The sequence below is a fragment of the Amblyomma americanum genome, chromosome 2 (assembly GCF_052857255.1).
Source record: "Amblyomma americanum isolate KBUSLIRL-KWMA chromosome 2, ASM5285725v1, whole genome shotgun sequence".
NCBI classification, from domain to species: domain Eukaryota; kingdom Metazoa; phylum Arthropoda; class Arachnida; order Ixodida; family Ixodidae; genus Amblyomma; species Amblyomma americanum.
The window spans coordinates 161,429,776-161,445,925 of record NC_135498.1 but is presented as its reverse complement, the minus strand read 5'-3'; the positions used below and the strand labels follow the sequence as shown (position 1 = coordinate 161,445,925).

General features: G+C 46.6%; 1 protein-coding gene across 1 annotated transcript in view; it reads left to right on the top strand.

Moving 5' to 3' along the window:
* Positions 1-16,150, top strand: part of LOC144120181 (uncharacterized) — a 36,202-nt gene that overhangs the window by 13,902 nt on the left and 6,150 nt on the right. The window contains exons 2-3 of the mRNA XM_077652604.1: positions 7,594-7,733; positions 15,929-15,994. Of these exons, the coding sequence (XP_077508730.1) occupies positions 7,594-7,733; positions 15,929-15,994 (206 nt within the window). The remainder of the gene's footprint in view (positions 1-7,593; positions 7,734-15,928; positions 15,995-16,150) is intronic.

Below are 16,150 nucleotides of genomic sequence, written 5' to 3'. Positions count from 1 at the left end.
TGGGTGGCGGCGTCGATTTCAAGGTAGCTTGCGTCGGGGTCGAGGTTCTCATTGTGTGCGGCGTCGGTGCAGCGAGTGTCGTTTCTTCATGCGGCGTCGCGGGTGCAGCGTCTTCATGGGACGTGGTCGGTGGAGGATCTTCGGCGTTGAGCTCGTGAGCAACCTCACCTCCAGAGGTTGCTGCCTTTAGTTTCCCCTACGGGGGCTGGGAGACCTTCCTCGTACCGCGGCTGCGTAGCTGCGGCGTGGCGACGCAAAGCGCGAGGTTGACGGCGATGGTGAGCGTGAAAAGCGGTTCGGCGTGTGCTCTTCTCGACGCAGGTACTCGTCGATTTTGTGCGGACGCTGTCCGAAGCGTGGTCGTGGGGCGTTAACGGCAAATCCTCGAAGACCGATACGTCGGTACGGGCAGTGACGAAGAATATGGCCGGCCTCACCGCAATGGAAGCACAATGGCCGGTTGTCGGAAGTCCTCCAGGCGTCGCATTTCCTGGGGCTTGAGCGTCTGTCATAGGCTGGGCGGGCGGGGGCTGGGAGGCGGCGTTGTGGAACGATTGGCTCATCTCGGGGAGGACGTGGGGGTTGTCGCTGGGGCTGAGCAGTACTTACTGCAGCGGCGTAGGTCATGGCCTGGGGTTCTGTGGCCGTCGGGGTGCCAAGTGCCTGTTGCACTTCTTCCCGTACCACATCCATCAGAGTCGCTGCTTGTGGCTGTGGGGAAGATGGCAGTAATTGGCGTAGCTCCTCTCGGACGATTTCGCGGATAACTTCCCGCAAGCTGTCGCTGGTGGTGGCCGGCGTGTCCGAACGGATTGCACAGGCAGAGGAAGGGCGATTGTACTGCCGAGCTCGGACGTCGAGGGTATTCTCAATCGTGCAGGCTTCTTGCATAAACTCCTCGACTGTTTTTGGCGGCTGGCGGACAAGGCTTGCAAAGAGTTGTTCTTTTACGCCGCGCATTAAAAACAACTTTCTTTTCCTCGGTCATCCCGGGATCGGCGCGGCGAAATAGGCGCTTCATCTCCTCGACGTAACTGCGGACGGGCTCATTCGGAAGCTGGATCCTGGACTCGAGGAGTCGTTCGGCTCTTTCTTTCCTCACGACACTGGTGAATACCTTCAATAGTTCTCTCTTGAATAGCTCCCATGTCGTAAGGGACGACTAGTAGTTTTCGTACCACGTGCGTGCGGAGCCATCCAATGAGAAAAAAACGTGTCCAATCTTTGCCGCATCATCCCACTTGTTGAATGACGCCACGCGCTCAAATTGGTCCAACGATTCTTCAGGGTCTTCGCCTAGGGATCCACTGAAAGTTGGCGGCACCCGCGGCTGCTGCAGTATGATCGGTGTCGACATCTTCGGCGAGGTTGCGGTGCTCGTAGAAGCTTCTTTTCGCTGTCTGGTGCGGTCCGGCAGTTTCCCGAACTCAGGCTCCTCTCCCTGAAGACGTCGGCTGGCTCGCTGAGCTGCTGGTTCGTCCTCGGGTGTGAAGCGCTTAGGGCTGGGTTCACGACTTGAAGGGGGCGTCCGGAACATGGAAGTTACCCAGCACTTCCACCAGATGTCACGTAGTGGTGACGGCAGTCGAAGCAGCGATGAAGACGGACGAAAGGGTCTTCTAAAAGAAATGTTTATTGGGCTGACTTGCACCCAAAATGGACTGAATTACTCGGCGGCGGCGAAGCGACAAGCGTGCTCGGCGGTCGTCGAACAGAATGCCCGCCGCTGTCGGCCGTGCTCAATTTAAAGCTGATAGCGAACATTCGAGATAAAGGGCGCAAAGTTACTAGAACATTCCGGAACAACGTAGAATCAGCTTTGCCTGGCTGCGATCAATCGAGATAAATCTAGTCGCGTCTTGCGTCGCAAACAAAGCGATAAGGTGGTGTCGCGGCAGATTTGAAAAACGAACAAACACTGCAAATATCGGCGGCAATATAGGGTGCACGGCAGAGGGAAATATGGAAAATTTTATGAAACAAACAAAGGCTGGCAATGCGGCGACGAAATGATAAGGGCATAAGGTCGGATTCAGCTTTCAACGCTGACACACTGATGTCCTAAGAATATGATGATTGGTTTGGTTTATGGGGGGTTTAACGTCCCAAAGCGATTCAGGCTATGAGAGACGCCGTAGTGAAGGGCTCCGGAAATTTCGACCACCTGGGGTTCTTTAACGTGCACTGACATCGCACAGTACACGGGCCTCTAGAAATTTGCCTACATCGAAATTCAACCCCCACAGCCGGGATCGAACCCGCGTCTTTTGCGCCTGCAGCCGAGCGCCGTAACCACTCTGCCACCGCGGCGGCTAGAATATGATGAATGAATGAATCTGGCTGCTCTGTTTTGGACTGATTCGAGTGCATTTATAAGGTAAGCTTGGTGCGGGTTCCAAATGGGTGAGGCATATTCTAATTTTGGTCTGACAAGGGATTTGTACGCTAATAACTTCACATGTTTAGGGGCTTGGCGGAGATGACGTCTTAAAAATCCAAACATTTTATTAGCGCCTGAAATGATGTTCGTAGCGTGTGTACTCCAGGACAAGTCGCTACACAAGGTAATGCCTAAGTACTTGTATGATAGAACCGGGTGTACAGCGGCGTTAGCTATGACGTATGGGAAATGAAGTGGGTTGCGGCGACGCGTGAAGGACAAGATTTTACATTTTTGTGGGTTAAGTTCCATTAACCAATTGGCACAACATTCCTGGATGCGGTTAAGATGGTGTTGAAAAGATGTTTGGTCGGAAACGAAATTAACCTTGCGGTAAATTACAGAGTCATCAGGCGGACATGCGAATATTACTAGATGCATGCGTTGGTAAATCGTTAATATAAATTATAAACAGAAGCGGACCGTGGACAGACCCTTGCGGGACGCCTGACGTTACTGGGATAGGATTATAGTTTTGGTTGTTAACGGTGACGTACTGTGAGCGGTTAGTCATTTAAGTGTAGCGCATCAGAAATGCTAACATGGGACGGATTTTGGGCGGAATAAGAAAGCTGTTGTTTTAGAACAATTTATTAAAATTGAGCTTCCGAGATATATTTTGACTACTCCATTCTGTTTTCGCAAGTTTGCGTTTTCCGAGTACCGAAAAAGCTTCCGCAGTAGGTAGTTTTCGTAGAAAAATAGCGTGAGGATACAGGACAACACGAACAACAGAAAAAAAGCGCTGACTGGCTGCTGACTTTTTATTGGAAGATGCGTTATTTATTTATTTGCTTGCCTTTTGTCCTCAACAAAAAAGTCAAGAAAAATACAAGTGCAACAAACAATGATTACAATAAACAGACAAAAAAATTGTCTCGCCTTTTTGCACCCTCAAAGCAAAGTTGTATGTATTTGCCGGATAAATAGGTAATCCATATCATCAATTAGTTTAGGTATAGGTTTACTAGGGTTTAACGTCCCAAACTGACTCAGGCTATAAGGGACGCCGTAGTGAAGGACTCCGGAAATTTCGATCACCTGGGTTCTTTAACGTGCACTTACATCGCTCAGTACACGGGCCTCTAGAATTTCGTCTCCATCGAAAATCAACAGCCGCGGTCGGGATCGAACCCGCGTCTTTCGGGCCAGCTAGCAGCCGGGCGCCATAACCACTCAGTATCATCCATTGCTATAGATGGATCAATTCTGCAAACGTCTGTGTTACTGTGTGTATAGATGCCTTATAAAATATTAAAGCGATAGCGTAATGGAGCCCGTGTCGCAAAAAATTTCCGGCGTCTACTTCCGCTTAGTCTTTGTTGGTGGCATCGTTGGCCGTGACCGAAAAATCCCCAGAGGAGCAACCTAGAAGGCAAGTCGGTAACCTTGGTGACATGCCCGGCGTCATCACAACCTGCCCACCGGATTGTGAGTAAACTGCACACCGTGGTTAGAGTTTGTTTGGCAAGAGCAACGTGGGTCGCACGAGCCCCACCGATGGCACCCCCTGCCATCGGAGGGCAGTGGCGCAATCTTAACCGCTGTACCACGGTGCCAGGAGGGGTATAAGGACCACCAGGGATCTATAAATGATGCTAAGTAGAAACTGACCAACTCTTCATATTTGGCCATTGACCCATTAAAACTATCACCTTATACCCTTAAGGCTGAGCTTAAGTGTCCCCTGAAAATTTTCGATTTGTCGAGGAAGATGATATCAGGAAACAGGGTTCCATTTACCTTTCCGTCATTGATCGAAATGCTTGCAAGACGAGTCATTATAAGAGATATGCTCACAAAGCCTAATATTTATTCATCATGCAGTATGCCTTGATATAAGCTGCGCTGCATGAACATGATATCTCGAGCACGACCCCAGTACAAAGCGGTTGTTATCGTTTATTTGACGTCTCTTTACTATTATCGAGTTTTTTTTTTATTTTCCTTCCACTCGCCCGCACACGCGTTATAGTTTCTTCGGAGCTGAACAACAAAGGTAACCTTGCATCTGCAGCTTAATACTTTAGGTCATTCTCTTCCCCACGCAATGCACGTTAAAGAATCCTAGGTGGTCGAAATTTCCGGAACCTTTCACTACAGCCTTCCTCATAGCCTGAACCGCTTTGGGACGTTAAACCTCTATGAACCATAAATGAGACGCAACGCACAGTAAAAAGCCAACGATTTCTAAACTCCGGATAAATTCCACGTTTTTTTTTCGTTAGGGGATTTCTCTCTCTCTTTTTATGCTATGGATGCACTATACCAGAAACGCATGTCACTACTACTACCTTCGCTTCCAGTGCCACTGCGCTGGCTCATTGGTTACGGAGCTCGGCTGCCGGCCCGAAAGACGCGGGTTTGATCCCGGCCGCTGCAGTTTTATTTCGATGGAGCCAAAATTCTAGATGCCCGTGTAATGTGCAATGTCTGTGCACGTTAAAGAACCCCAGGTGGCCGAATTTTCCGGACCCTTCACTACGGCGTCCATCATAGCCTGAGTCGCTTTGGTGCGTTAAACCCCCATAAACCAAACCTTCGGTTCCTTTCTTTGGTTTATTCATTTTTATCACCCGTACTAGATGTTTATGCCATGCTCTAGCAGTCAAGTGCGAAGAGTAATTGATACATTTCAACCGAGTAGCTTGACCACAATATTCTTTATTCAGTCTTTCATGACATCACGATCTATTTTCAGCTCCAAAAATTTCGTGGCGTGTGGAGGCAAGTTAAAGACAATGGGCAGATGCCTGATAAATCATGGGAACCGCTTTGTACGCATAAATGTTAAGTCGTGTACAAGAGACATCTGACTTCCTCACCGGCTTGTCGGTTTCCATATCGCACCCACTTACCATCGTACGCCCGCTACTAGTGCATACGTGCGCCAATAACAAATACTTCCGGAACTTCTTTGACAATCTGTGCAATATCTTTTTAAGATTTATTTAATTTTCAGTTTGTCTTTTTGCACACTGCCATCACTGAACCACTGGTGAATACAGCGGCACGTAGACGACGAGAATGGGCGCCTCACAGAATGGGGGCGCCCGAAAACGCTGCAAATCCCGTGATCCAGCTACGCTTGGTTTTGTCGACGATCGAAGAAACAGGTGCCCTGAGGAGGCTGTCGAATTTATTTGACTTTAGTTCTGAGGCCGAAGAAGACTCGAGTAATTGGCTACTCAAATCCGTTGCACCGTTTAGTTTCCTTTTCGATCCGTTTCGCTCGACTAAGCGGCTGTTTTGGGAGCAGTGGTGATGCTGCCGCTGTGATCTGCCTGATTTGCAGGGTTTCCACATCAGTTGGGCTTGAATCAATACCGCTTGCGTATGTGGTGAATTTAGCTGACTGTTGCGCCCAAAAGCGTGCCCAACTGTTGTAGTTTTCCGCCAGTTCTCCAACTCACATTTTTTCATAAGTATGCATCTCTTAATGAATAGGCAGACATCTAGTATATTGCATGCTGGTTTAATTGTTTCTATGCGGATACAAACATATCTTTGGAAGTTTATCCCGAATTTCTTCTAATAATCTGAATTTCACAGATGAAATTTTATACTAAGCAACGAAACACATTTATGAAGCGCTTAATATTATAAATAAATAATTAATTGTCTTCATTGTGATGTATTGCATTATTTTAAATCTTCAAAGTTGTTTCTCTATAATCCACAAAATACGGTCTTTTTTCCACCGTAGGAAAAGGTTTGGCGATGCGTAAATGCTATGCTAAGTGACCGCAGGAATTCCGCTCTAGTGATTCCTTATGCAGTCTTTCCCACTACTGAAGCAAAGGTAAATGCACTGTCCTGTTTTGTAACATCATCAAACGGCAAGCATAAGGAGCAGCGAACACGTGAAATCTTAAAGCATTTCGTATTCGCAACAGCACGAACCTATCATAAGTGATCCATCTATAGCACTTAATAGTAAAGCTATGACTATTTATCCAGCAAATTTATCCAACTTTCCTTTACGCAAGAACCGTGGTGGCGCTAATTTTTTTATTTGTTTTTGTCATCCTGAAGTCTGATGGGTAGCGCTTTTTTTCTTACTTCTTTACTGATGAGGTTGGAACAAAGAAAATATAGGTAATGCTTCTTGGAATATCTTGGAATAAAAATCCAGCTGCGAGCCTCCGCTCATATTGCGTGTTTTCGTGTTGTATCTTTGTCGTGTATGTTGTCGCTATTAAGCTATGAATCGCTACCAACTTGCCCAATCGCAGCCTGAATGTGTACTTTTAGTGTTCTGGTTCCCCTATAATATTCCGCTAGTCTCCCCAATCTTCCTTGACGCTTCCCATCCCGGTCTGGAAGTTTCATTCGAGGATGTTACACACTTACATTCTGGATTTGATAGCGTGCTTAGCACCAGACCATCCCAAATAAAAACCTACTGAGCACATTTGGAAAGACCGGCTACTTACAGTTCCTAACATGGATTTATTTGCAGCCATAATACTACCGCCCGCCCTCTGCTTTCTCAGCCAGCAAGAGCAGTGAACTGATAGCCTGCATGACAGGAGGTGGTACACCTCCCGCTCGGGGCAATTACTCGGGAGATCCCTGCCCGGATAACATTTAACTGATCAGATTGATTTCGTTGTATCTACAGGTCAAACAAATGACCTTGTTTTATGTGGTGACCGAACAAAACTTCAATGGTATTGAAGAATACTTACGTGCTGTGAACGCGGAGGCATTCATTTTACGATTTATATTGTTTCCTTCCTGTCTAATGACACTCCTACTCATTAGCATAAAATCATAAGGCAACGCATACACTAGGTTCACCTTTATTCGCGAACAAACAACGCGAGCAACGTGATTTTGTAGCCTATCGGTTGTGGATGTACTCGCCTCACAATGTGAACGTGGTTGGTTCAATTCCCAGCACCTCAGACGTGTTTTTTTTTCTTTGCTGATATTAACATCACGAGGTTTTGTTGTTGGCCACTTTTCCTGGACCCCGACAACGAGGTCGGCTTTCGTGCTTAATGGGCCATATATTACTTTCGCCTTAATAACAGTGCATGCGCTTTACGCTGTCTAGCTGTCCCTTTTTATGCAGGAGAGGATTCTTTCGACAAAAAAATGGTGGACTAAAGGCGCTCGTTTCACATCCATCAATCGCCATCATGCAGGCTGGATGACCTCGTGGAGGAGTTCTGGGATGTGCGGTCGCCCACGGAGCAGATCTTGTGGTCTTCCATTTGGCTTGTCGTCATCCTGCTGTGCGTCATTTCGACATATCTCGGCTACGTCGTCTTAATGCACAACAAAGGTCAGTGGCTTTGAGTCACGCCTAGAATAGAAGTATTTTTAACGCGCTATACTCAACTGCAGTCGTTGTAGAATTAAAGAATTATTCTCTAAGAGTTTCCAAATGGCTTCCTCTCGACGTGTTCATTTCTCTGTAGCCCAATCTTTGTTCGTGCGGCAAGCAGAATAGAAGCCTGTATTAGTAGACCAATGTTCACCTTAATTATAATAGCAGCACTAAAGCCGAAACACAGAAGACAATTCCAACTGCTTGACTGATGGGATCAGTTCTTCGCTTGATAGCAAAATACGAACAAAAACTGAGTTCGGCCCCAACAAACTTCCTATCAGAGATAATAAATATGTATAAGTATTTAAGCATTGAAAACCTTAATAATTGCATGGTGAGGATGAAAATAAAATAAATGGAACAGACGGCAGTCTCATGCGCACATAAAGTACAATGGTGGTTAGCAGCAATGTAGGGCAGAGAAGCATTTATAGTGGGTAAACCTACAACACTAGTGCGTCATCCTAGGAAGTTACCAACCTTACACGGTGGTCGGAGCCCTGTCCAAACCCCTTTCTCGAGTCGCTTTACCCGATTGAGTTGCAAACGCATGCAGATGGACGTGCTATGCCTTTGAACTCGGCGATATTTTGTCACGCAATTCTTCGTGCGGCACTTGCAAAACATTCAAGAGACGATTTATCATACATTGAAACCCACAAGAACCGCAGCAGCTAGGCATGCAGGCACATTTTACCACATCGCTTGACTTCTCACTTTAGAACGGATGAGTTATGCATGCCTAATATTCGTGTTATTCATTTCGTACAAAGAAGGCGGCGTCACGAGAAGTTCTGCCTTCAATAAATTTTCCTCACTGCAGCTTCTGCACAAATGCGCACAAAAGTACACTGCTTACCGCTGATCTTTTGTGAGGCATTCAAGCTTTTTAAACACTGAAGGCTATCACCTGACGATAATATTTAACCGGACAGGCAGACGAGCGTTACAGATGCATAAAACATTGCTTCTATTCGATTGTTCCAAATCACCAAAAAACACGATGACGACGAAATTGGGCTGTAGCCGTCTGTGCTGATCGGCTAGTTTTGTGTTTTGATGTGCTGTGTTTACCTTCCCGGCCATAGTGTCACCTGTTCTCCCTGCCTGGAGAACCCAAGAAAGGCAGATAATCTCGTGACGATCCCTCCGACGCTGAATTCACAATGCCGATGTTCATTCCGTGAGGCGCGCAGGCTTACCTCAGCTTGGCCAACTGACATGAACAGTAATTATGACATGGAAAGATCACATCGTGCTATCCATGCATCTGCTGTTTTGCCTACCCTCCCACCTCAATAGTACTTGAGTATCGCCGCTGCTAAAGTCGCCGTCTTCACTTTCAAGAGACGAATCATCGTTACCCCCTTGCCTTGCCTACTCCTGTTACTACCCCTTTACTACTCCTGCCCACTCCTGTGCGCCCTGTTTCTGAGACCATCATCAAACCGGCTGCGAAAAAGGCAAAGCTATCTCCAAACGATCATACCCCTTTAAAGCCTATACCGTCGCAATATTCACTCCCTGAACTTGATCGCTTCTTCCGAGTGCACATTAAGCCTACCTAGCAATATAACATAACCTCAGTTCCTGCAAGATCGGTGCACCAGCTCATTGATCGGGCACTGGACATCTCAAGGTACTGTGGTTTTATTTACCATCGGCCCTCCAATTCGATCACTGTCCAAGTAGCGTCACTTGGCGATGCTGAAATTCTCTGCCATGACAAATTATATATCAGTGAGTCGCAGTATGTGCCTGTGAAGGCCTATCTAACCTCTGAACCCGGCTTGCAAAGATGTGTCGTTTATAACCTGAAACATAATTCGCTTCCGAAGGAAGTGTTGACGGATCTCTACTCCATCACCCACTCAGTGCTTAATGGCCGCCGACTAGGCACCGAGGCACATTTATTCTCCTGCTTGTGGGGCCGTAAGAACTACCTACCGGATTCTTCTACAATGGACGAATTGTTCATCCGAAGCCCTTCCGTCATGCACCAGTCTTCTGCTATCTCACCATCATTCTTCCACCATTCCGCCATGCACCAGTCTTCAGCTGCATCGAAAAGTTGTGTCCTGCATCCCAAAACACAATGCAAAAACAACATCAAACGGTCTTCCGTCCTTCAAGTGTCCATTTTTTAAGACAGAGGGCAACGACATTCCTTATTCTAAACGCCTTCGAAAGGAACGTCGTCTGGCGGTTGCGCCAACTGAGGCTAGAGTCGAGATGTGCAACTGTTTTGCTGCTATGTCGAAAGACACATATCAGGATGACATTGAAAACCCGCCAGCATCTTCGCCTTCACCTTCTCGTATCCGCCCTTTCTAAGCCTCTGTTTTGAAGCCAAGTTCCCGTGCCCAGCAGAAAAAAGATGCATTTCCTTATATAATCTCCCCTATGCCTGATGAAATATCTGTCATCGATGACGCGAGCGCCAAAGTTCGCCAACAACTTTACTAGCTTTGCCGAGGTCACGCTCTCTTACTACAACGTCCATATCGACCGCCTGGTGAGCTTGTTTGCCAAGTTCCTCCTTTATCTATTGTTCACCGTTGTTCAGACATAAAATATGAGCAATCAGAGCAATATGCAACTACGTCTTCAATGACATCAGTGATTGTTCTGTCGCAGCAACTGTCTGATATGATTGCATCTGTTCTGCAAGCGAATGACCACTGACGGTACTTCGCACGTTATACAGTGGAACTGTCGGGGTCACTAATAAGCTACCTGAATTCAAGCCGGGTATTCAAGAAGGCAAACTCTCTGCCTGGGCCTTCCTTCTACAGTAGCATAACGCCATCCCTCCTCTCATCCGTTATTGTGCATATCACTACCCGTGAATACCCGACCGCCTTAGTGGTCTTGCTCCTGGTAAAGCAGCTATATATGTTCGTTGTTCGGTACCACATTCTCCCGTCGCCCTACCTCATTGGTGCAATACCCGTCAAGAAGTAACTTCCATTCTCACTAAGCCGCAGTGCACTCCAGTTTTATTGGTCTCACTTTATGGTCGGCCTCAGATATCAGTACCCCACTTTTGATGGCTCACACATCTGCACACCTGTTACCCAGGTGTACCCATGCTAGTTGGAGATTTTAATGGGCCACACACAGCATAGAGATACACGTACACTTTAAACATGGTCATCAAATTTACGACACATTTTTCGACCAGTCGTTTACACTTCTCAACAATTCTTCTAATTACACCCACCCGCGTACTCCTCTATCCACTCTGGACCTTAAGTGGTTGCGGGGTCCCGGCAAGCCTCACTGGTCTTTCAAAACAGACAACTTTGGCAGTGATCACACATCCTTCTAACTGGCTTCGCTTCAAGTACCTTACGTAAAATTTGCCGCAAGATTCATGTCACTTCTTGGGACAGTCTCCGCTCCTCAAAGATGGCCGCCTCGTCTCAATAATTCCTGCCTCAGTCCTTTCTACATTCATGTTGGTTCTAGCTGAGAACACAATTTCTTCCAGTGTCAACGAAGACCAACCAAATCATGACCTTCGCCTTCTTAATCTCTGGGCAAGGCTCAAGCAACTGGACTTATACGTCACTTCGCATCCGGCAGATCGGAATGCACAAACGGAACTTCATACAATAACCGCAAAAGCCCGTCGTTATTCTAAACGCCTTCTGCACAAGCGCTGGACCGAGTGGAGTTCTCACCTCAGTACTCCTGTCGGCAACCGCAATGGGGGCGAATATTTCATTCCATGGAGCTCAAGCCATCCGTCAAAGACTACGCCAAGAGTATTGGACTGGCACTTCTTTCTCCAAATGAATTCCCTTCGCCAGTGGCCCTTCAGTTCTTTCAAAAATATGACTGCCTACCTGCACCTCCTCCAGTATGTCCCAAACAAGAGGCAGAAAATAACATCATTTGCCCGTTCACCATGGCTGAGTTTATAGCTGCCGTTGAAGACATCAGCGCTAACACTGCACCTGGCCATGATGGTGTATCTTATGCCCTCTTCCGAAATCTGGACGGTGAAGCATTGACTTCACTTCTCAGAATTTTTATTGAAATCAGGACATCCAGTGAAACTCCATTCGATTCGAAACATTCAGTGGAAGTTCCCTTACCAAACCTCGGCAAATCACAACCAACTCTTGAGGAGCTACGTTCGTTGTTTCTTACCACAACTATTTCTAATCTCTATGAAAAACTGCTTGCCACTCGACTCTCGTGGTGGCTCGACCATCATCAGAAATATTTGTATTCCCAAACTGGTTTCTGACTAGGATAAGAAGCTAAGAATGGTCTTGATCGCTTTGCCAACGATGAGATAAGTCGCTCATCTCTCAGCTGTCTCGTTCGCACAGTCCTAGCAACAGACATCACGAAAGCCTACGACAATATTCTATACGCAGCCATTCCGAACACTGTCATCACTTTCCATGCCCTTGCATCTTTGCCGAGCAATTCATGCTTTTCTTTCTCAATGGACATTTGCTATCCACGTTAATGGTACACCCACAGGACACCTCATTTCTAATCACAGAGTACTGAAGGGCTCAGTTTTAGCCCCAGCTCTAATAACATAGCATTCATTCCTCTCATTCACAGTCTCTACACCCTTCCTAATGTTCAAGTTCTAGCAAATGCAGAAGACACCACTCTCTGGTTCACAAACCGCTCAGCTCAGGTGCAGCAAGCCTCCCTTGAAAATGCACTCAATCTTCTTCACAAATTTCTTGCAAACACTGGTCTCTCCCTCAACCTCTCTAATTCCTGCTATGTCCATGTGGGCAAGAAATCTGGCCGCCGTATTTTCAAAGACACTCCGTTCATACTCGCAGTTGACAATGCACCACTTCCTGAAGTAGAGCATACCAAAGTTTTGGGCCTGCATATTCATGCTTCAGGCAAAGGCACGGCTTGGCTGTCCGCTATGCACAAGAGTGCTATAAACACACTTGGCCTCATATGGAGAATAGCCAAACGCTCTGGAGGTGCCCGCTCAGATAAAGCTCGCCGCCTTGTTCGCGCTGCCTTTCAACCTCGACTCCTACACTAAGCTCAGTTTCAACAATTTACGAAATGGCAATGGTCCACACTTGAAGCACTCAACCACGAAGCCATGCGGCTAATAACTGGCCTACCCCGAGCAACTTATATTTGCCTGCATAAGGAGTATAGGCAGCTCCACACACTGGCAGATTTAGTTACCAGCGACAAACCAACAGAGTCCGATGTTGGAGCCTCAACCACCTCCATGGGACTACTCTCACATTACATCGAACAAGCCTGCTCGCCATAAGAAGTCAGAGTTTTTCTCTCTGCCGTTACCACCAGCTTTTCTACAAAACATGACGGCTGTATCGTTTCCACAGATGTCGTGATAACCCCAACTGGGAGATCAACTCCTTTTAGAAGCCCGACACACCCTCAACTCCACAGACGCCAAACCTACTTTACTGACACTGCATTACCTCTTGCCTTAGAACTGCAAGTGATTTTAAATGCAATAGCAGCTTCACCTGCCGACCTTCCTTGTAACCAGGTGCACCTATTTACTCATTCACAAGAAGCACTGAAGCTTCTAAAGGAAGTCTGTGGTACCCTAAGTCTTTCCAAGTCTGCTTGTAAATCTTGCCCGGTGCCTATACTCATCCACTGGGTTCAGGCTCGCACAGATGCCCACAACATCGCAGCTGACATCCTACCTCATTTAACGGACGTCCCACAAACTCCCCCTGCCTCTTTGTCACCAGATCCACTTCCGAAACATTTAACATCTTCAGCCGCCCTCAGGCATCATGCACGTGTTCTTATTTCCCCGTGTACCTACCCCTTCCCCCCAACTTATCACGGGTGGAGGAGGTATCTCTGAGACGGCTGCGGGTCGGAGTGGCCCTTACGCCTGCAGTTTGAAACAAGTGGCAAAATGTGAGAAGATTCCTGTGGCAGAAAAATGCCCCCACTGCAAAGCACCCGCTTCCGACACCACTGCCCGCCACCTACTGTGGACATGTCCAGGAACTTCGGTGGTGCGCGCTCGTATTCTTCAAGATGCACGACTGTCTTTAAATGATGGCAGAAACTTCCACTTGTTAACGAAAACCAGTTAAGCCAGAAGTTTATGTGACTCTTTATGACAACCGGACTTCATGGTTTATGTACCGTTTTATAGCGTTCGCTGCTGACATGACATTTTATGCCGTGTGGCACTTTTAGTGTCATGAATAATAGTAATAATAATTCGTTCAAGTAACTACACCAAACATTATTTACGGGTACGGTTTTATGGCTGACCAACTCTTTAAATCTTGAATATCTGATGTGACGTAGTGCATGTCCGTCCTAGATAGCACCATACCAATTTTCTATAACCAGAACTTGTGTCTCTGGTCCGCTTCATACAAGTTGATTGCCTAATGCATTTAATCAACCGTGATAAAACTTAATTGCTTGTTTTGTCAGTAAATTTCTGTAATGTTTCCTTCCAGGTCTTTGTTGTCATTTGTTGGGCTGCAAATTACGGCACCTTATAGCATTACGAAATTACATAATTACGGAATTTTCCTTAACACTGAAGCGAGTAACTGCACAGTACTTTGATGTCGAATCATACCCGAATAAAATTCCCCGACTGGTCGTCGCCGTGTAATTATGAAACAGACTGCGGTCGCGATGCCGGTCAGTCATTTTTGCGTAATTTTCTAGCATTTAATGCCAAAATTCATGAGTAAAGGTAGCATCGTCGTCATTGCAAAGCTGAAGGCCGTCAGCCTAGGTGTGCTTGAGTATGTCTTTAGTGTCCCCATTATAGTTCCGGCGTGGAAACGAACTCGAAATTTTGCGTTCTGGAGTTTTCCCCGTGTAAAAGTTTTTTTCTCACCGTATTAGGATTGAACGCCCGTGCTAGGTCTCGGAACGGAACGTACGAATTGGCACGTGCCTCGACTCTATTTGAGTACACTGACATCGGCTTCGCGCTCAGCAACTTGCTCAGAAATTTGGCCTTACAAGCACGTAGACAAAACTGTTGCTCTCTATGCGCGTTTTCATGTTTTTCTCACTTGGGAATATTGGTAAAGGCGCTTCCGAAGAGTGGCTGTTGCAATGATGTTATTTTTCTCAAAATTGTGCTTCGATTAGTTTTATTGTTACGAAAGAGAATGAGTCGTCTGTCGCGATATTTTAGGAATCAAGGCCCGGCACTGTGCACGTTCGCGCTCGTAAGTGACTGAAAAACTATGAAATCTGATGAAAAGCGCAACACTAAAAAGAGAAAAATTCTAAATCGAAACTTCGAGAGATTCTGTTGAAACGCCTCAGCGCTGAATGCAATCAGACATCCAATTCTTTCATGCTGTGGCCATATCAATATATTTAAAATTATTTTTAATCTTGCAACAACTACAGATGACAATTTTCTGCCCGATATTTTCAGCAGCTAGCGTGTAAATTCCGACGTTCTTACAGAAATGTTCTGGCCACAGCGAATACAGTAAGATGTCAGCGTGCTGAAATGGGAAGCTTTACCACCCTTGTCTTATGCATGTCAATACTCTTCACTCCCAGTTAATATTGACGAGTACTGCATATTTTTTCCTTATAGGACCGTGGCTTACAGCATTTCTATAATAGGCGAAATAATGAAAGCCGATTCCGCAGTTGAGAACCAGCTTTCCAGGCACGTGATAAAGCATAGGAAAAAAATATAGGACTTTTCTCAGTGTGGCCTTTCATTTCTTCCTTTGACTCCGTTGCAAGGTGCCCGTAAAGTTAGGCCTTTCTTGAACACAAAGAGCTACACAAAGCCACTCAAAAGCTCTACCGCTACCAGCCGCGATAGCTCCGTGGATAAGGCTCTCGTCTACCGAGCCGGAGCATCCGGGTTCGAAAATGACAGCGGCTGCTTCGTTTCGATGGAGGCGAAACATAAAAGGCGCTCGTGTGCTGTGAGCTGTCAGTGCACGTTAAAAATCCTCAGGTTGTCGAAATTATTCCAGAGTCCCCCACTTAGTCAGCTTTCTCTCTTTGTTCTTTCACTCCCAACTTCCTCCGTTCCCTTACGGCGCAGTTCCGGGGTCTACAGACCTGTGTGAGACAATTACTGCTCCAGTTCCTGTCCCTAGGAACCAATTAAAATTTTTTCAATACTGCTTTTCTACCTTCAGCATTGCACGTGAGACATGAAAGTCCTGAGTACGACTACTGCGAGAAGCCATCATGTCTGACATACGGTAAGGGCGTTATTGAGCTGTAACAAATCTACACAGTTAGTTCAAATTGTCGCTTTGTACAAGACCGTGCCATTAACACTGCTTCAGAGTCCCCTACATGCGTCAGCGTTCGCCAGTTTGCTCTGTGTGAAAAGGCGGGCATAAAGAGCTAGGATT